This window comes from Zootoca vivipara, chromosome 9 (assembly GCF_963506605.1).
Source record: "Zootoca vivipara chromosome 9, rZooViv1.1, whole genome shotgun sequence".
Lineage (NCBI taxonomy): Eukaryota > Metazoa > Chordata > Lepidosauria > Squamata > Lacertidae > Zootoca > Zootoca vivipara.
The window spans coordinates 71738606-71760127 of record NC_083284.1 but is presented as its reverse complement, the minus strand read 5'-3'; the positions used below and the strand labels follow the sequence as shown (position 1 = coordinate 71760127).

General features: G+C 47.4%; 2 protein-coding genes across 3 annotated transcripts; both read left to right on the top strand.

The window, feature by feature from the left end:
• The first annotated feature begins 380 nt into the window (after positions 1–380).
• Positions 381–5913, top strand: LOC118083687 (actin, cytoplasmic 3-like). The gene is made up of 2 exons (XM_035112396.2): positions 381–515; positions 2227–5913. Exon 2 carries the CDS (start codon positions 2238–2240, stop codon positions 3366–3368), a length of 1131 nt encoding a protein of 376 aa, XP_034968287.2. The 5' UTR covers positions 381–515; positions 2227–2237; the 3' UTR covers positions 3369–5913.
• A 1806-nt stretch (positions 5914–7719) lies between these two features.
• UBL7 (ubiquitin like 7) lies at positions 7720–20773 on the top strand. 2 transcript variants are annotated; one of them, XM_035113571.2, is made up of 11 exons: positions 7720–7852; positions 11590–11835; positions 12660–12779; positions 13017–13099; positions 13631–13715; positions 15201–15258; positions 15789–15922; positions 16106–16155; positions 17705–17872; positions 18450–18572; positions 20004–20771. In XM_035113571.2, exons 1-11 carry the CDS (start codon positions 7789–7791, stop codon positions 20139–20141), a joined length of 1269 nt encoding a protein of 422 aa, XP_034969462.2. In that variant the 5' UTR covers positions 7720–7788; the 3' UTR covers positions 20142–20771. The 2 variants fall into 2 exon arrangements, with proteins under 2 accessions (XP_034969462.2, XP_060134988.1); XM_060279005.1 differs by lacking the exon at positions 7720–7852 and adding an exon at positions 7872–8014 and having other exon boundaries at positions 20004–20773.
• Positions 20774–21522: the final 749 nt, after the last annotated feature.

Below are 21522 nucleotides of genomic sequence, written 5' to 3'. Positions count from 1 at the left end.
AAACAGGTGTGTGGACAGGGTTGCATCCCAAACCCACCTTTTACTTGGCACCTCAGAGGCACAGCCTGGAGCACGTTTTTGCAAGGAGAACCGATCATCCATCTCCAAAGAGGAGGCTGGATCAGTCACCTCTTTAAATGGATTTCCAGAGGAAGCTAGTGAGATCTGGCAACAGAAAGGAGATGCTGAGTCAGCAGGAGGATTTTTTTTTAAAAAAAAGACACACCAATGAATTGCTAGAATATGGCCAGACATGCTTCAATCTGACCATATTTGGCCATACTGCAAAATGCAGCCCTTTTGCTCTTTGCCCTGGGAGGCTACGGTAGGTGTATTTATGATATTTCTTTATTGCACACGTGGTTTCCAATAAAACCTGTTTCAACAGATAAGCAGAGGTATAAGACCAGGGCCAGATTGGATAGGAACAGGTGAGTGGAACGAGGAAGGAAAAGATTTTGCGTTTACTGGGACCCCCGTGAGATTCACAGCAAAGGCGACTGCATCTCCCTCAGGTAAGTATGAAACAGGACTCAGCACCCACCGTTTCTCTGCCTGGTCCTTCCTGTTCTGTTTGTCTCCTTGCTACTCTGTAGAATTACATAACTGTAGAGTTGGAAGGGGGACCCCCAAGGGTCATCTAGTCCAACCCCTGCAATGCAGGAATCACAAGTACAGAATCCCTGACAGTTGGCCACCCCACCTCTCTTTAAAAAAACCTCTAGCTTATGAACAGAAGCAAGGTGAGCTGTGCTGGAGGCTGGGGGAGGGAGGAAAGGAAAGGCTGTAGCTCAACGGGAGAGCACCTGCCTTGCACACAGAAGGTCCTGGGTTCAATCCCTGATGGGACTGGGAGAGGCCCCTTCTTAAAATCCAGAAGAGCTGCTGCTGCCCACCAGTGTGGACCATCCTGAGCCAGATGGACCAAAGGTCTGATCTCATACAAGTTACCTTCCTGAGCTCCTAGGCTGGGCAGTTGGAGGGGCCTTGGCGCAGCAGCAGAGCACAGAGCTTGTTCCTTGCATCCCCAGGTGGAAAGCAACAGGTGCCCGGAGGCCCAAGAGCTGCTGCTGGTCAGGGTAGGCAACGCAGCGGGCTAAATGGACTGACGACCGGACTCTGTATATGGGCAGAGTTTTGCCTAAGAGAGTAGCTGTAGCTCAGGGATGGAGCCTGTGGTCTGAATAGGAACACAGGGATCATTTCCAAGAAGCTGTCGGACTGAGCAGCTACGCAGGAGCAACTGGAGAAATGGTCACCATCGTCCCTAGACCCTGAACTTCCCACTTTATATTCCAGGGGCAGCCAATGCGTTACCCACCAGATGTTGCTGAACTACGACTCCCAGCGGCTCCAGCAAGCACAACTAGTAGTCTGGGATGAGGGCAGCTGTAGTCCAGAAACATCTGCTGAGCCCCATAAAGGCTACCCCGTCACGATTACTTATTTCACAGATATACCACCTTTCCTTCAAGCAGCTTGAGAATGCTTGTTAGTGTGATGTGAAACTTTTTCAGAAAATCAAACCTCTGCTTCTTTCGAATGGGCTGAAGTTTGAAAGTGACTGCAGAATAGTTTTAGGGAGAGAAGCACCATGACTCCTCACTCATGAGAATGAGTGGCCGTAAAGGGGAAATAACAGCTTTCTTTGCCTTGCCTTTGGGCAAAAATGGTAATGCAGAGAGAAAACGGGCAGCACTGATTTATCAGGGAGAGGCAAAATGCATCTGTCTGTGCTGGGTAAGTTGACCAAACCAGGGGCAAATTGAGTGGTGCCATCTTAATTCCTATTGACACCAGCAGGCACCTTCGCTGTACTGTTCTCGGAGCCTGCTGGCACCTTTCTCCGCCAGGCAAGCCTCTTTAAATGCGTAAAGTTGACGTGTATTCCAATGAGTATTTTTTTTGTGTGTGTATGTGTATGTACTTAAACATCAGCTTTGTTTGCATTTGGCAGATTTCTTAGCTTGATTTGTTTTTTACTTCCGACTCATCTGGATAATTCTAAAGTGCATCTTATGTAAACTGCTTAGAGAGTTGCACTCTCAAGGTGGACGAAAATGAATGAAGTTACCTGGGATGCTGGTGGGGCTTGCTTGGTTTCCCTGAAGCTGGAGAATGCATTAGTGTTGCATAGCTTGTCTCTAATCTTTGTTGTCTAAAGTGTCCCTACCCTTGTCCTAAAAGCAGCTGCCTGAAGTCTGTCCCGTCTTGCGTTCCCTACAGATCCATTCCAAATGGCGGAAGATGAGGTTGCCGCTCTGGTTGTGGACAACGGCTCCGGAATGTGCAAAGCGGGATTTGCAGGAGACGACGCTCCACGGGCCGTGTTCCCCTCCATTGTGGGGCGGCCCAGGCATCAGGGGGTCATGGTGGGGATGGGCCAGAAGGACAGCTATGTGGGGGATGAGGCACAGAGCAAGAGAGGCATCCTCACCCTGAAGTACCCCATCGAACATGGCATTGTCGGCAACTGGGACGACATGGAGAAGATCTGGCACCACACCTTCTACAACGAGTTGCGGGTGGCCCCTGAGGAGCACCCAGTCTTGCTCACGGAAGCCCCCCAGAACCCAAAGACGAACCGCGAGAAGATGACGCAGATCATGTTTGAGACTTTCAACACGCCAGCCATGTACGTGGCCATCCAGGCCGTGCTGTCGCTCTATGCGTCTGGCCGCACCACCGGAATTGTCATGGACTCTGGGGACGGCGTGACCCACACGGTGCCCATCTATGAGGGGTATGCCCTGCCCCACGCCATCAAGCGCCTGGACCTGGCTGGCCGTGACCTGACTGACTACCTCATGAAGATCCTGACTGAGAGGGGCTACAACTTCGTCACCACGGCCGAGAGGGAGATCGTGCGGGACATCAAGGAGAAGCTCTGCTACGTGGCCCTGGACTTTGATCAGGAGATGGCCACGGCCAGCTCATCTTCCTCCCTGGAGAAGAGCTATGAGCTGCCAGACGGGCAGGTGATCACCATTGGCAACGAGCGCTTCCGGTGCCCCGAGGCTCTCTTCCAGCCCTCCTTCCTGGGCTTGGAGTTGGCTGGCATCCACGAGGAAACCTACAACTCCATCATGAAATGCGATGTGGACATCCGCAAGGACCTGTATGCCAACACGGTGCTCTCTGGCGGCAGCACCATGTACCCTGGCATTGCTGACCGGATGCAGAAGGAGATCACCTCCCTGGCTCCCAGCACGATGAAGATCAAGATCATTGCCCCGCCAGAGCGCAAATATTCAGTGTGGATCGGGGGCTCCATCCTGGCCTCTCTCTCCACCTTCCAGCAGATGTGGATCAGCAAGCAGGAGTACGATGAGTCTGGCCCATCCATCGTCCACCGCAAATGCTTCTAAAATCCAAGCAGCCAACCTCTTCTGGCCAAGTCAATATATATTGCTGCCTTGCTTTTATTTGTTGAATTCTGCCCTCTTGCAGGATATTTAGTATTTATCCAGTTCTTGATTTGGCTCCTGCATTGGGCAACTTTCGTCCATCGCTTTGCCAAGGCTTGTCCAAGGTCCACAGTTGCGCTCTTGATAATAATATTTGTATTTATACCCCGCCATCTGGCTGGGTTTCCTCAGCCACTCTCATTGATTGTGTACCACCTTCGCCTTTTCTTTCTTTCTGATTCATGTGGAGTTCAGTACTTTATTGCTAACCATTTTCTCTGTCGAACAAAACAAGCCAATAAAGTCATGCTAAATGAAGTAAAAATTGGTGTGCTTCTTGTAGTAAATGACTCTCTCAATAACCACAGCTTTTTGGAGCCAAAACGTAACACGAAGCCAATTTACTGCTCAGCGTTGCAGCAAGCCAACATGGGGGTACAGGGAGCCACACTCGTGGTTTTTCTGCTTCACTTGTCCCCATGTCCTGCCCTTAGTCTCACTCCAAACCATAGCTGCCAAGTTATCCCTTTTTTAAAGGGAAATTCCCTTATGCTGAATAGGCTTCCTTGTGAGAAAAGGGAAAACTTGGCAGCTATGCTCCAAACAGACCATGAGCTGTAGCCAAGGGTCACTTGTTTGCACTGACCCAGGGCTTACTCTGAGGAAGTCTTTTTCCCAGGGTTACAATGGCTTTAATCTGAGATATGGTTGCTCTTAAAATTTGAGAATGTAGTAAAAATGAATGCTAAGCTGTGAATTTAGCAAAGGGAGGCCTAACTTTATGAATATGACTTCTGGCTCCCATCACCCCTGATCACTGGGCAAGGTGGCAGCAGCTGGAGGAAGTAATAGGAACCCCTGGTTTGTTTATTAACTGGATTTAATCTACCTTTTGACAGGTACCCCCAAAGTACCTTAGAAGGCCAATCCTTATAAACCACCATCAATTTTGTGCCTTTTTAGAATTTATTAGAGCGTTTTCTAAAAAAAGAAGAAGATGAAGATAGATAATGATCAGAGCGTGATAAAAATGGGTGCTAAACCCAATTATTGTATTGGCCCGACCACCACAAATAAGCTGCACCTTTAAAATTAAAGGGCGAAAAAGAGAGAAAAAGTCAATATCTAAATATAAGCTGTTCCGTTAAAATTCCACCACAGGCGTAAAATTCCATACCTGTAAATGACAAATGTAGAAGAAAATCCTACAGCAGGCATCCCCAAACTGCGGCCCTCCAGATGTTTTGGTCTACAACTCCCATGATCCCTAGCTAACAGGACCAGTGGTCGGGGAAGATGGGAATTGTAGTCCAAAACATCTGGAAGGCTGAAGTTTGGGGATGCCTGTCCTACAGGTACCATTCCCCCACGCTCCCGGGCTGCTTCCTGGGGGGGGGGAGCCATGCCACTTTGGCAGCGGTCTTCCCCCCTTCCCCCTTCTTTCCAGCGGTTCTGGGGAGGCTTGTGAACCGCAGTCAGGATGGGCATTGTTGTCCCGCACCCCTGACGGCGCTTGTGGTGGCATCCTGGGTGCTGGCGGCGGCGGGGGGGGGGCACTCTACATTTCGGCCTTGGAAGGCAGCTGTTTCAGCAACAATATCATAAAGGTCAATTTGTCAGAATTTGGGGGGGAAGGTGCGGCTTATATTCGGGTCAATACGGTAAATGGTCCTAAATACCATAAATACATGGGAGGACAAGAATAGGTGCAGAGTTTGGGTGCTGCAGCAGACAAGGCCCTGTCTCATAGCCATGGGGCATATTTATTCATGTCATTTACATACCCTCCATCATTTATCCAATGAAAATACCGGTATGAATGTCCTCAGAAAAAGCAGGACATTCCAGGATCAAATCAGAAACCGGCACAGCTTGTGTAAATCTGGAACTGTCCCTGGAAAATCAGGACACTCGGAGGGTCTGAAAATACCTGCACCAAATGAAGGAAAAGAAGTTGGCCTACGAAGCCCTTGAAGAAAAAGGTCACCAATCCACTTTAAATTATTAACTTGCACTGCTTCTGCAGCCAGCTATTTTTTTCGGAAGCATGGGGAATGTTTATTCCTTTCTTGTAAACGGAGCCTGACACTTGCAAGTCTGCATTTATTCTACAGTGTTGGGATTCCTGCATTTCAGGGGATTGGACTAGAATGACCTGCGCGGTCCCTTCACATTCTATGATTTATATCCCACCTTTCCTCCAAGGGGCTCAAGTTTGCATGATGCATGTTCTTCCCATTTTATCCTCTCCACGTGTTGCCCCCTTTTTATCCTTTTTAGTCTGGTGGTGAGCAACTAGATGTACATGCACTTAAAAGAGGCCTGCACTTAATTGTGTGACAGGATTGGACACTTCACCCACCCCTTTGTTTTGAGGTGCAAGCAGCATCTCTGGGACAGCAGTTTTTGTGCCTTTCCCCTCAGGACAGGGGCACCTAGCGCTCCTCTTCTTCCGCTCTTGATGATGCGCCCAACTCTGTCAGCATTTTGTTACTCTACGGCCCAGCAGCAACCATTTTGTTACTGGCACCCGTGGAGCTTTCTTCAAAGTCCAGCTGCACCCCCTGCCCCGCCCCCCCTGCTCCCTGGCCACCCGCTCTTGTCGGAACATGCAAACATGAGGCCAAAGAGAGGAGGGGCTGCCAATCCACCCTCCGGGAGAGGGCGGGGAAAGGGGCAGCAGCCTAGGCAGAGGGAAGTGGGCCAGGGAGGCTGTTTGCTCCCAGCCTAGCCCACTTACTCCGCGAAGTGGGCATCTGCAAGGCCGTGTGCTGGAGGGCGGTGAGCTGCTCCTGCGAATGGCACAAAGGCTGCTGCGTTTGCAAAACAAGATGCATTTCATGCCAGTCAATGATTTGTAAATACAATCCTTGTATGAATCAAGACTTCTTCCGTTTTGGAGCTGCGCTGTATCTTTGTACTTCTATTATTATTATTATTATTATTATTATTATTATTATTATTATTTTATAATTTTTATTGATTTTACAACAAAAAGAAACAGCACAATATAAAAGTAACAATAAAAAACACAACAATATGAAAATAACAATAAACACAATAACACAACATTAAAAAACAAATACAAAAATCCAAATGCAAAATCCTTTTCTTTTAACATTGTTGGGGGGGGGGCTTCCTTGAGTTCCCTCAATCTGCGGTTCATTACTCCTTTATCTTTAGCAATTTCCAATTCATTATTTAAAACTCCTTATGATTTCAAATCTCTCATACATCAATTTACTTCACATAATTCCCACACCCACAGTTTCTATAAACTTCTAAATCTAATCTCAATATACAATTTTACCATATTTTTTAAAATAAATTTTGAAATCTTTCCAATCTTCTTCTGTCGCTTCTTCTCCCCGGTCGCGGATTCTCCCGGTCATCTCAGCCAGTTCCATATACTCCATCATGTACTTCTTTTAATACAGTAGTGCTATTTTAATTAAGAACAGAAAACCATGCAAATAATGGTCACCAGATACAATGTTTGTGCCTTTATCCTTTCGGCTGTGGTGATTCATCGTTTGTTTGTTCTTTCTTTCTGTTATGTTATGGTATAATATCAGTTGGGAGATCCACTCTCCTGCAACTCAGGAAAGCTTGCAGACTTAACATATAGAATAAGAGAACAAGAACATACCTTTAAAGAAGATTGGAAAATGTTTATTGAATATATGGGGGAAAATTTTGTACACTTGAAAACGTTGGCAGCATTAAGATAAATTCAACAATGTAAATAAGTTTTGAAGGATGTAATAACTGAATACTGTACTGAAGTGTTTAGCTTATGTAAAATATGCAGGAATTTATGATATGCAAAATGAACCATGGAAAGAGAAGAAGGGAAGTCACTGATATTTTGAGGATGTTTAAATGAGTATTCTAAATTGTAAAACAGAAAAAAATTAATAAAAATTATATCTATAAAAGGAAAGTTTGCACTCCTCCAACTCCTTTAAGTAATCACCAATGACATTAAAAATAGCAAAAACTCAATTCAAGCCCTAGCCTAGACGAAAGGCGTTCAAACTCCAACTACCGTAACCGAGGAAGAGAAGCGCCTTGGAAACTTCGCGCGCCCTAATTCTTTCTAAATTCACGGCAGCTCTGAATTCCTGGCCGCCTATTGGCCCCTCCTGGCATCCTCATCTCTTCTGATTGGCTCGGGCGCTTAACGTCACGGCGCTGCTCTACCCGATCCACGGGCTTCAGTGTCCCCCCCCCCAATCCGAGCTGGGACCGCCGTTCCCAGGATGCCCTGCGGACCGACTCACGAGGGGGCGGAGCTTACCGTCGCTCCTCCTTTTCCCTCTCCGGCCGCCCAGGCGAGAGACGCGAGGCCGCTTCCTCCGCGCGGACTCCACTCCCCAGCATGCCTCGCGCGGGGTCAGGAAAGCGCTTCCGGCTGGAGGAGACCGTCGGCTGTAAACATCCCGGTAGGCAGAGCAAGGAGGGGGGATTTTGTGGGGAAATGGGCTTCTGTTGCTGCTGCTGCTGTTGTTTACTGCATCTGTGGCCCACCTTTTCCTCCAAGGGTCTCAAGTAGGACAGCCAAACGCCTCTCCCTCCCCGGTTTATCCGCACCACAACCCTGCGAGGTGGGCCAGGCTGAGAGTGGGAAGGGGCTGCCCAAGTCACACCCCGTGAGAGCTTCATGGTCTGAGGGGGGGGGCGACTGTAGGGTTGCCACCTTTGTCCTGGCAAAATATAGGACGGGGCGGGGTTGGGGCCATTTTTATATTTTTTAAATATTATTATTATTAATATTAATGATTTTCAGTTATATACATTTCAATAGCTTTATAATCATTCTAACATTTCAAAACTCGACTTCCTCCTCTTTCTGCGGTTCCTTAAATTTATCTTTTTTACCTTTCCTGAATATTCTAAATTAACTTAACTTATTCTTTAATTCATCTACTTTAAATATATGCTCTTATAAAATTGCAGATTATTACTATTTATTGATTGATTGATTGAATTTATATACTCTATACCTAGAGGTCTCAGGGCGGTTCACAGAAAAGATCACAATATAAAAAATAAAAATAAAAACAATAGCCCAATAACACTCCTCCAAAAAAGAGCCACATTTTAAAAGAGTATAGGCTGTCGATCAGGACAACCAAAGGCCTGGTTAAAAAGGAACGTTTTTGGCAGGCATCTAAAGATGTATAACGAATCCTGCCAATGTCCGTATCTGTTTACAGTTTGTAAATATTCAACAAACCATTTCTATTCTTTTATATAAAAAAAGGTTTGTTATCTTGATTTATTATTTTTCTGGTAAGTTTCACCATTTCTGCATATTCCACAAGTTTTTGTATCCATTCTTCTTTCGCCGTGACTTATTTCCATTTTGGGGCAAGTAACATTCTTGCCGCTGTAGTCACATACATGAATAAATTTCTATAGTTCTACCTCTATAATTCTCAAAAGGAAAGCTTCTGGTTATTTTACAAATGTTATTTTAATTTTTTTCCCAATACATTGTATATCATTTCACAGTAAGCTTTACCCTAACTACAAGATAAATATGCTTCTTTCTCTTTGCTTTTCCAACACTTACTTGATTTTGATTTCTACATTATTGACAATTTACTCAGTGTTAGATACCATCTATATAACATTTTCATGTAGTTTTCTCTTAAACCATAGCATGCTGTAAATTCCATACATGAATTTGCCACACGCAAACACACACACACATGAATTTGTAAATCTGTCTGTGCTTGGCTATCCGGAGCTGAAATACATGTCATTTCACACACCCTTTCAAACACATGTATTTGGAAAGGATCCTTAACTTGGCAGAGAGAGAGAGAGAGACGAGACCTGAAATACAGGACAAAACTGTATCCATACAGGACACAGGATTAAAATGAAATTGAAATAGGAGACAGTCCTGTATTATACAAGACAGGTGGCAACCCTAGGCGACTAGAGCCCTGGTCTCTCCTAGGTCATAATAAGACATGCTCCCTGCAGCGCCCAGGTCACATTTTAATAGAAAAAAATAAGTGGGTTTATTTTGCAGTTATGTCGTTCCTTTGGGAAGAGCTGTAGCCCAGAGCTAGAGCACATGCTTTGTATGCCAGTGGTCACAGGTTTAATCCCTGGCAACTTCAGTAGGGCTGAGAGAGAGCCCTGCCTGAAACACTGGAAATCTGGTCAACATTAATTTCTGAACACCCCTAACCGTAGCTACTGTAGTAGTGAGGCATCGAATAATAGAACTTTAGATTGATAGGAACCCCGAGATTCATTCTAGTCCAACCCCCTGCAATGCAGGAATCTCAACTAAAGCATACAGGACTGGTGGCCATCTAACCTCTGCTTAGAAACCACCAAGGAAGGAAAGCCAACCACCTTCTGAGATGGTCCATTTCACAATCAAACAGGTCTTTACCCTTAGAAAGTTCTTCCTGAACTTCCTTAGTGTTAGACAGTTCTTCCTGATTCTTAGTTGGAATCTCCTTTCTTGTAACTCTGTAGGGCAGGCTTCCCCAAACTTCGGCCCTCCAGATGTTTTGGACCACAGTTCCCATCTTCCCCAACCACTGGTCCTATTAGCTAGGGATCATGGGAGTTGTAGGCCAAAACATCTGGAGGGCCACAGTTTGGGGATGCCTGCTGTAGGGTTTGAGTCCTACCCCACAGAGCAGGAGAGAATAAGCATGCTCCCTCCTCCATGTGACAGCCTCAACTCCCTCAACTGTTCCCCAGAAGGCTTGCTTTCCAGATCCTTGACCATCTTGGTTATCTTCCTTTGCATCCATTCCAGCTTGTCAATATCCTTCTTAAATTGTGGCATCCAGAACAGGACAGAGTATTCCAGGTGTGGTCTGATGAAAGTGTGGACTTGATGAAACCTAGTTGCATAACCTTTTTTTGTTGCTGCATCACAGAGTTGACTGGTGTGAAGCTTGTGGTCTCCTAAGACCCCTCGTTCCACTTGACATGTATTACTGGCAAACCAAGTGTCCCCCCATCTGATACTTGTGCAGTTGGTTCTTCCTGCCTAAGTGCTGAACCTGACATTTGTCCTTACTTAAATTCATTTTGTTAGTTTGGGCCCAGTTCTCCAATCTATTAAGGTCATCTTGAATTCTAATTCTGTTTTCTCTGTGGCATTAGCTACCCCTCCCAGTTTGGTGTCACCTGCAAATTAGATGAGTATCCCTCAATTCCTTCATCCATGTTGTTTATAAAGATGTTGTTGAACAACAACGGGCCCAAGGCAGAACTCTGCAATAACCCATTTGTCCCTTTTTTCCAGGAACCCTTTGTGAGCACTCTTTGGGTTCTGTCAATCAACCAGCTACAAATCCACCTAAAAGTAACTTCATCCAGCCCACATTTTACCAGATTCTTTGCAAAAATATCATGGGGGACTTTGCTAAAAGACTTACTGAAATCAAGATACACCACGTCCACATCATTTCCATGATCCACCAATCTTGTAACTCTCCAAAAATAGCAGTGAGATTTTTCTGGCATGACTTGTTTTTGAGAAACCCATGCTAGGTCTTAGTAATCACAGCATCCTTTAATAAGTCTCACAGACCAAGTTGGGCACTACAGTACTTTCTTTTTGGGTGAAAACAGAGGCAAAGTAGTTGTTGAGCAGTTCTGCCTTCTCTCCATCCCCCAAAAGCATTTCTCTGTCTTCTTCACAGAGAGGACCTATGTCTTGCTTTGAAAATAGCCAGAGAAACCTTTAAAAATGATTTTTAACCTCTCTTGCAAGCCTGAGCTTATTCTGAACCCCTGTCTGACCTCCCTGCAGCTGGGTTTGCTGTGAGGTCTGCAACTGCTGTCCTTGCTCCTCTGGCCTAGAATTGGTGTCCAAGGTGAGGGCATGGAACCAGTTTTGCAGCTCAGGTGATCCAGTTTGCACCCAACCAGTGCTAAGGGCAGTTGGGAGGGAGGTTACACCATGGTTAGTGATGCCGCTCGGAGGAGACATTCCTTATGTGGAAGGGCTGTAGCATAGTGGCAGAGTACCTGCATTGCATGCAGAAAGTCCCAAGGTCAACCCCTGGCATCTCCAGATAGGCAAACCCCTGCCTGAAACCCTGGGGAGCTGCTGCCAGGCAGTGTAGGCAGTACTGAGCTCAATGAGCCCATGGTCTGACTCAGTAAAAGGCAGCTCCCTGTGTTCTTTTTACAGATTCCGCTTGGAGCTCAGATTGGGGCCTCACCGGACCAAGTCCTCCTAGGGAATCGGACGCCATGGCTCTCTCTGAGTGCTACATCGCAGTCAAGCTGGCAGATCAGCCTCTGGCTCCCAAGTCCATTTTGCGCCTTCCAGAAACGGAGCTGGGAGAGTGGCCCTTGGGGGGCTGCAGCATCTCCTACCTGAAGCAGCTCATCACAGGGAAGCTGCAGGAATCTGTCCCCGACCCAGAACTCATTGGTGAGCTGCTGTTCTTCACTTCCTGCCATATCATCATCATCACCATCATCATCAGAACTCAAGGTCATGAAATGCCCTGGCCAAACCTGCACCACACATTTAAAGCGGTGTCATGGCTTCCCCCAAAGAATCCTGGGAAATGTAGTTTGTTCAGGTGCTGAAAGTTGATCAGAGACCTGCACCCCATTCCTTTCACAGAGCTACAGTTCCTGGCGTTCCAGGGAAGAAGAATCCAGGTCTCGGAAACAAGGCTAACCACTCTGTTTTGTGCAGGTGTAGCCATTGTTGAACGCCAGCTCCCACCATCCCTGACCACTGGTCATGATTGTTGTTGCTGATGGGCGTTGGAATCCAACAACCAGGCCAAATCCAAGGTGTTACTATAAAGCACTTAGCAACTAGGGACCAGTGTACCCATGAGATCTCCTTGCCCTGCATGGGTCCATTCAACAGCTTTGATTGGTGGAATTCACCCTATTACAGGCGCCACATAAGACCCACTCCACATTTGTAAGAACTCAATCCTTTAGTGTGGCAGCGCCTATTGATCTCAAGCAGGCACCTTCACTGTCTTCCTTTTAGTATCTGCTAAAATGTTCTTGTAAATTTATCTTGATCTTATGTTTTACCTTTTTGCAAAGTGCTTTCAGGCTTTTTTCTTTTTACAACCAACCAGTGTATTAATTTTTATGAAACAAACAATCAGACATTTGGAGGGGGGGCACCATGTTGTCCAGCTCTGGTTCAGAAAGCGGTGCTGGTACCTCTCCGGTCCACAAACCCAGCCTTTTCACGTGTGCCATGCTGCACTGCCTGCCTTTCAGATCTGATCTACTGTGGCCGGAAACTGCGGGATGACCAGACACTTGAATTCTATGGTATCCAGTCTGGCTCCACTGTCCACGTCCTCCGAAAGTCCTGGCCAGAGCCAGAACAGAAGCCAGGTAAGCCAGGATGGGACCAACCACTTTGGGAAGCACTGATCCCGCGCATGGCGCATGAAGGCCAACATGTCCCTGCATCATCAAATCCCTGCTCTGTGACCCCTTCTGGCACCTCAGGCAGTGGAATTGCAGAATATGCTTCACCCTTGTCTCCTGGGTGCCTGCTGCCGCTGTCACCTTTTGCTGACTGATTCCACCGAGTGTCTGATCTCTTGCTCTGCCTTTCTTCCCCCCCAGAGCCAGTGGACAAAGCTGCCGCAGTCCGAGAGTTCCGGGTCCTGCACACCGCTCTGCACAGCAGCCCTGTCTTCAGGGATTCGGTGAGCATGGCTGATGCTGCCCCTCTTAGGCCCATTGCACCCCTTTCACAGGGAAGTGGGAAGCGTCGATACATTGCAGCTGCTGTTCTCTCTTTTTTTTATGCATTTATTTTATATTTCAGCATTACAAAACAGCATTACAAATCAGAACATCACCAATAACATAAACAGAAAAAGGAAAAGACACAAAAAAAAGGAAAAGGAAAAGGGAGAAAAGAAAAAAAGAAGAAAGAAATTGATAATAATAAATCATGTATAAAATTATAATCATATAAGATTCAACATAATCTGTACATTATATGTACAAACAAAGAAAGTAGAATTGAACAAAATAAACATTAATTAATAACAAAATATCAAACATCAAACAGAAAAGAAAACAAGACATAATAACATTTTTTCCAAGTTGTACATATTTTCTTGTGTTCCTATTTCCTATATCCTATAGGGTATAGGGGCAGCTGCTGTTCTCAAAGGCAGCTTGTGGCTTTTTCTGTCAGCCTTGCTGATCTCTCTGTGTCCCCCACGCAGGTCTTCAAGATGCTGGGGAACAAGGAGTCTCTCGATCAGATCATTGTCGCTACCCCTGGCCTCAACACCGACCCAGTCGCTTTGGGTAGGTAGGTGTGTAGGCAAAGACACTGCCATTCTGCGTTTATCTCAGGCTGTCATACCTGAGCTGGCAAAAGTTTGACACTTATGATTAGACTGTGTGAGGTCCATCCGTCTTGTCTTCTTCAAACTCCTCCTACCACCTACTGCAGGTACCAGAAGCCTTGCAATCAGGCCTGCCAGCCTGCCTTCCGTCTGTCCGGATACTGCCTTCAGTTCCCCTTATCGTCCAGTTTTCCGAACCCCTCCCCAAACCAGGTGGTCAGTCAGCATGTTATGCCCACTGAGCACACTCAGTCCACATTGGGCTGGCTTTTTATGGGGTTCTCCCCGCCAAAATGTACTTATGCATACCTTGGGGTTCCTCTGAGTCTTCTTGGACTTCCCCCTTGTTCAAGGGTGGTGCCAATTTGGTGGGCAGGGCAAAGTAAGTGACAGGGCTCTCCCTCTGTAGACTGGAAATAGAGGGGGGGGTGATGAGGTGGAATCCTTGAATAGAAGTTCAGGTGGGGTACACCAATGCACCCAATTGGGGAATAGGATTTTGGAATAGGAGGACTTTTGATTTGATCCAGGAGTGTTTCTGTTGTATCCTCAGAGGTTAGACGGCCATCTGCTGCTGATTCTTTAGCTGTGATTCCTGCATTGCAGGGAGTTGGACAAGATGATTCTGCGGTTCCTATCATTCAGTACTCTAATCTTTAGTACTTTCAGTTGGAAGGAGGTCCTGGTGGTTTCGGTGGATCTTCTTTCCAAGTAAATGTGCTTGGAACTGCAGCAAAATGTTGCTGCACTGCCCTAGGAAAAGACTAAATTAATGAGATTTCCAATCATATTTGGCTTCCTAATTTCTTCATGCCAAGTCAGTTTAGGTCTGTATTGCTTACAGGCTTCAGGTTTGCACTTTTTAAGGCAGGGGTTTCCTAGGGTTTCAGACTCACAGACGGTGTTTGAAACTCCCATTGTTCTAAGTGCATTTTGCAACAGAGAATTTCATTAGTGCGAGTAGTTTCTGAGCTCTGACCACAGCGTTGCAGATTAAAACTGCAGAATGGAAGGAAAGGAGGACCTTTTTCTGCCTCCCCACTTTTAGCTACTCTCTGAAGTCTGGAGAAGAGACTCTCTTAAGAATATTAGAGGGGTGGGCAGGAGAAGGACTAGACCATGTGGAAAATGAACATAATATTTTAGCTGCAGTTCATTCATTTTCAGCTTTGTATTCTTGTTATAAAAAAAGTGTGCCTAGACATTCCGATGTTGCACCCATAACCTAGGTTCATGGTGCCATTTAGGTCCTAGCTTCCTGTGCACCACCCTGAGATCTTCTGAAGTATGTAACTTTTCTTCTGAAGTATATAAATTCTGCAGTATGTAGATTTAATATTATTATTATTATTATTATTATTATTATTATTATTATTATTATTTCTTGGTGGACAGGATGTTACAGCTTTTTCTTGTTGTTTACAATAATTTCTTCGTCTGACAGGTGTCTTGCGGGATAAGGATCTTTTCTCTGTCTTTGCTGACCCAAATATGTTGGACACGTAAGTTTTTGTTTAAACATCAGAGACCTGGGTCCTGGTGTCCTGAATCACTCCAGAGAGAGATTTTCACAGACAAAACAGATTTCCTGTCAAACTTCAAATCTTTTGCCCCTGAAAAAGGAGTCAAGAATTTAGTGGTGCTGATATTTTTGCTCCTGGCACTTATTTCCCTATGTGAAGGCATCTCAACCAGTTCTGAGTTACTGAACCATTTTTTTAAAAGTTTTGTTTCTGAATTGGCGAGTTCAAACTGATGAACTTGGACTGGAACTAAAGACAAACCTTGCAATGCTTTGCGAAGATTGTTAGGAATTTTTTGATATCACAATCTGTTGGGCAGTGGGAAAAGGCTGCTATGGGAGGAGGCAACTATATTTTGTTAGAATTTTTTGTTAAGTCTGGACGGCCTACCTATCAGGGCTGTTGTAGGAGCTGGTTTCTGCCGTTGGTGGGGCTGGGGTAGATGTCCTTGGAGGGTCCTGTGGCTGTTGGGCCTCCCCCAGCTTGCTTGTTCTTACCACTCTTTCTAGGCTCATCCCATCCCACCCTGCCTTGGTGAATGCCATTATCCTGGTTCTCCACTCCGTGGCCAGCAGCACCCCTTTGCCCACGGCAGAGACCTCCTCACGCAGCGTGCCTTCCAGCTCCTACCGGGACATGCCAGGTGAGCGAGGCGCTCCCACTTGGGCCATAGATCTCTGAGGGGCTGAGAAGCAAATGTGCATTTCTGATGTTTTGTAATTCTAAAATGGGGAGCTCGCACATCAGGATTTGTGCCGTCGGTATTGAACGGTACCTGAGTTTGAGGAGAACCCTGTCCTTCCCTCTGGTCTCTTTTCTTGGGCAGGTGGCTTCCTGTTTGAAGGTCTCTCTGATGATGAAGACGATTTCCATCAGGTAATGTTGAAAAGACCCGAGAGTTGCGTTGGGTGTCCCTGTGATGGACACGAGGCCAAAGGACCATCCAGTCCTGCCGCCTGTTCCCACGGGGCCAATCAGATGTCCCTTCTGACAAGCCCACCCGCAGGACAGGAGGGCGACTGTACTCAACCCAATTGTGCTGACCATCAACTGACATTTGGAAGCATACGGCCTCTGTTACCAGAGTTAAGCACACAGTTACCCTGGCAACTAGCCATTGGTAGCTTTATCCCCCTTGAATGTTTCCAAATTGTTCAAAAAGCTGCTCACGTTAGCAGCAATACCTACCTCTTACAGCAAATTCAGTGGTTTCACTCTGCTTGGAGGGCTTCCTAGTGTTTTGTTTTGTTTTGAATTGCTCACAATTCGGTTTCATTGGGTGGTCCTGAGTTATAGGATTGTGAGAGAGGGAGAAAAGCTTTCTGCTCTATGCCTAATGTTAGGCCTTGATCATGTCCCCTCTCCTTACCTTTGAGTTCAAAAAGTTGAAATATGTCATCTGTTAAAGGATATGCAGCAAGACCACACATTGCCTTAAAAAATACGCTGGGGTTGAATTTGATATGACTTGTAAGCTTTGTGAGGGAGCTGTCTGTTTTTTTATATTTTGGAGTGCCTTTTAAATATTCAGTGCTACTTAGTTTTTTCAGCACTGAATGGGAATCTCTCAGAGCGAAAACATACGCCCCCGACTCTCAAGTTCTTGAGCTGCCTTGTTCAAAACACAGCCTATACCACCAAATACCAGGTGCTTGGGGTAAAAACAGCCTTCTTGGTGGGCTTCAGGTCTGATCCAGAAGGGCCTTTCTTACGTTGGGCAGTTGGGCAGGAACCCTGTATCGACTGGATTTGCCAGGATGCAACTGAATTGCACTCAAAAATAGCAAGAGTCTAGAAGCTGATTTCTCCTGCTGTTTGCATCATGAGAGAAGTGAAGCAGGAGCAGAATGAACACCAGAGGAGCCCTGCAGAATCAGGCCAATGGCCCATCCAGTCAAGCATGCTGTCCTCACTGTGGCCCACCAGACGTTTCTGCAGGAAGCCCACAAGCAGGATCCGAGCACAAGAGCCTCTCCCCTCCAGTACTTTCCAGCAACTGGTATTCCGAAGCATTTACGGGTCCCAACAGTGGAGGCAGAGTGCAGCCATCTTGGCCCGGAGCCATTGATAGCCCTCTCCGCCATGAATTTCTCTTAAGTGTGCTGAGTGCTTGCTGGCTTATCCTGATGTGCGAATGCAGCCAGTCTATGAAGTCATCCAAAGATCTCCCGGAACTCTTCAGTATTTCCTTTCTAGAGAGGAAGCAGGTCTCTCTGTGGCAGGCAGAGACTCCTCTAGTGGGGATTCTGAATGTTCCCAACTGGTTCAGAAATAGAATCACTCTTTTTAAAAAAGAACTTGGAGGCCTTGCTCCTGGTCTCTGCTCACTTGGGTTAGAACAGGAGTTGGGGGAGTCAGCTGTGCAGTTGAAAAAAACCTTTTTATGCAAGCAGTAAACAGCAACATTTCCTCTTTGATCTTGCAGAGCACAAGGACCACACCTTCCAGCAGTACCTCTGGGTCCCGCCCGGCGTCCCTTGGCTACACTGGGGCAGCTGGCCCCCGGCCCATCACCCAGAGCGAATTGGCGACGGCCCTGGCTCTGGCCAGTACCCCTGAGAGCAGCTCCCACACTCCGACCCCCGGGACCCAGGTAAAAGGGAAGCATGGGGTGTGGCTGGATGCTGCTGGGCACCTTCCAGAGACATTCCTGGGGGGTTGGACTAGATGACCCTGGGAGGGCCTTCCAACTCTAGGATTCTATGGTATTCAAAAGACCTGGGGTGCAGGCTTGTTTCCTGCACAGATACTGTATACACACATGTGCTTCTATGCCAAGGTTTCTTCTCCAGCTGAGGGCCACATTCCCCTCATCAACCACTTGCTAGAGGCCAGGGGTGGGAGGGGCCTGGCACAAGAAGCCCTGGGGCTTGGGCCCTGTGGACGACCACCTCCTTAAAGTGCCCTCTGGGACACAAAGCATCGCCTTAGCGGTACAGGAGCTTTGGAGGGGAATATTCTGCTCCCCCTGCAACAGGGATGAGGCAGCCTCCAGCTCCCATACACCCTGACCATTGACTTTGCTGGCCCTGGTTGCTGGGCTGGGAGTCCAATATCGCCTGTAGAGCCACATGTTTCTCCACCCCTGCAGTAAAGAGACCTAGAATGGGAAATCCTCCATTCCCTTCTATGCACCAAAAGCACCTTCTTCTTCCTCTTCCTTTTCCTAGGGGCATTCTTCAGGCACGTCTCCGATGTCCTCCAGCGTCCAGTCAGGAACGCCCATCACCAATGACCTCTTCAGCCAGGCCTTGCAGCATGCCTTGCAGGCTTCCGGGCAGCCAAACCTTCAGGTCTGTAACCGTCAGGTCTGTAACCTTCAGGCGCACCTGCCCACCCCAGTGGCGCAGCCGGCTTGGCCAATGCCTTCCTTGCTTTTGTTGCCTGGGCAGTGCCCTGTGCCCACAAGCCACTTTTACAAGGAGGGCTCCTTTGGGAGAAAGAGTGGGATGGAAATGTAATCAATAAATAAATCAACCTGGTGACATTACATCCTCTTTAACCACCCTACACAAGGTGGGTTAGGCTCAGGGCTAGCGACTTGCCTGATTTCTTTCTCTCTCCCCTGCTTGAAGCTAATTCAAGTGAGCATTTAGTTTCATGACAACCCGGCAGGGCCGATGAAGCCAAGCAGTTTGCCTGAGGCTGCCTGAGGTGATTGCAGGCAGACCTGGGTTTGCCCTAGGGATTTTCTGTGAGTTAAGCCTAGTGTTCTGCAGCCTCCATGTGCCACCTCCTTCTCCCTGAGCAGCTTTATCAGGTGGGTTGGGCTGATAATTATCATTATTGATTGATTAATTACCGACCCTTCACTCTAAGGTCCCAGGGCAGGTTATAGCATTAAACACAACATGTGAAACAATTTAAAACAACTTGCAACCGTAAAATTATGGTGGGTCCTGAAAACATAAAGGTAAAGGGACCCCTGACCATTAGGTCCAGTTATGACCGACTCTGGGGTTGCGGCGCTCATCTCGCGTTATTGGCCGAGGGAGCCGGCATATAGCTTCCAGGTCATGTGGCCAGCATGACAAAGCCACTTCTGGCGAACCCGAGCAGCACACGGAAACGCCGTTTACCTTCCCGCTGTAGCGGTACCTATTTATCTACTTGCACTTTGACATGCTTTTGAACTGCTAGGTTGGCAGGAGCAGCAACCAAGCAACAGGAGCTCACCCCGTCACAGGGATTCGAACCGCCGACCTTCTGATCGGCAAGCCCTAGGCTCTGTGGTTTAACCCACAGTGCCACCCGTGTCCCCCTGAAAACATACACCTTGACTATTCAAAGCCAGGGATACAGCTGTGTCTTCAGAATCCACCAGAAGCTGTGCAATAAAGGTGTCAGGCACAGCTTTGGAAAAAAATCGTTCCACAACTTGGGCCACCATGGAGATGGCCCTCTCCCCTTGTCCCCCATCCATGCAGGCAGAGGAACTGCCCAGAGGACCTCCTTTGTTGATTTCAGCACCCACCCAAAAGTGCCTGTAAGGAAAGAGGTGGCCTCAGGTATTTGGGGCCTGAGTCATTTGGGGCTTTCAAACATTAACCTTGAATTGGGCCTGGAAATGAACTGGCAACCGCTGACTTGCCCAAGAGCACCGTGCCAACCTCTGCGGCCCTGACTCTGGTTCTATGCCACTGCCCCTCCAAATCCAGCCATCCCACTGGACTGTGTTGGGACTTGGGCTAACTCTGCTCCTTCTCTCTCTCTTCTACCTACAGAGCCAGTGGCAGCTGCAGCTGCAGCAGTTGCGGGACATGGGCATCCATGACGATGAGCTGAGCCTCCGAGCCCTCCAGGCCACTGGGGGGGATATCCAGGCCGCCCTGGAGCTCATATTTGCTGGAGGAGCCCCCTAATATCTGCATGCTTACCTGCATGCCTCTGATGGAGAGGCCTTGGACCCTGGGAGGTTATTCTATTGCGCTTGATCCCTGCCCCCACTGAGCCCGTCCTCAGGCACCCGGCACCCACCATTGCCCTGTTCTCCATCTGCGCTGCACTGGGCCAGCCCAGAATCTTCCCCACCCTCCACTTTTCCTTGTCTGAAGAAAAGCCTTTTTAAGGCAGGGGCTGATGGACAGCAAAACAAGGCAGAAGCTCTGACGTTGGGATGGATTGTGATGAAAAGTCTCTGCACCCCAGACAGCGCATGTTCCCCTGTGGGAAGAAGATCAGGCGCTGCCCTCTCTGAAGGGCTCCTCCATCATTCTGAATAACTTGCATGCTTTTTCCTCCTGTGTTCATGGCTCTGTCTAGTTTGTATGACTCTCATACACCGTAATTAAAGCTGTCCACCTCCCAACAGGCTGTGCTTCTGTTGTCCATTAAGGTTTTGAGCCTCTGGTGCCCAGCTGACAGCCACCTAGTGCTCTCATGAAACAAGGGTGGACATCCAACAAAGCTGAATGTTGGAAGATTAAGGGCAGCTAAAAAATGGGACTTAGAATCATAGAATCATAGAGTTGGAAGAGACCACAAGGGCCATCCAGTCCAACCCCCTGCCGAGCAGGAAACACCATCAAAGCATTCTTGACATATGCCTGTCAAGCCTCTGCTTAAAGACCTCCAAAGAAGGAGACTCCACCACACTCCTTGGTAGCAAATTCCACTGCCGAACAGCTCTTACTGTCAGGAAGTTCTTCCTAATGTTTAGGTGGAATCTTCTTTCTTGAAGTGTCCGCTTCTCTGGAGCAGCAGAAAACAATCTTTCTCCCTCCTCTATATGACATTCTTTTATATATTTGAACATGGCTATCATATCACCCCTTAACCTTCTCTTCTCCAGGCTAAACATACCAAGCTCCCTAAGCCATTCCTCATAAGGCATTGTTTCCAGGCCTTTGACCATTTTGGTTGCCCTCCTCTGGACACGTTCCAGCTTGTCAGTATCCTTCTTGAACTGTGGTGCCCAGAACTGGACACAGTACTCCAGGTGAGGTCTGACCAGAGCAGAATACAGTGGTACTATTACTTCCCTTGATCTAGATGCTATACTTTTCAATGGAGTGCACAGTTAAGGCCTGGAACTGGCACTCCCAAGAGGCAGGGCTGGCCACTTGACAGCTTTAGGAGAGGATTGGAGAAATTCATGGAGGGGAGGGGGATTGATGGCTACTAGCCCCCATGGCTATGCTGTGGCTCCACGGTCAGAGGCAGCAATGATTCTGACTGCGTTGCTGGAAACCACAGGAGGGGAAAGGGTTGCTCTTGTGCTTGGATCCTGCTTGCAAGCTTCCC

Coding starts and splice junctions, on each gene's coding strand:
- UBL7 (XM_035113571.2), top strand. CDS start 7,789: ATGCCTCGCGCGGGGTCAGGAAAGCGCTTCCGGCTGGAGGAGACCGTC. Junction 13,100..13,630: donor GCCCTGTCTTCAGGGATTCG/GTGAGCATGGCT, acceptor TCCCCCACGCAG/GTCTTCAAGATGCTGGGGAA. Junction 13,716..15,200: donor CACCGACCCAGTCGCTTTGG/GTAGGTAGGTGT, acceptor TTCGTCTGACAG/GTGTCTTGCGGGATAAGGAT.
- LOC118083687 (XM_035112396.2), top strand. CDS start 2,238: ATGGCGGAAGATGAGGTTGCCGCTCTGGTTGTGGACAACGGCTCCGGA.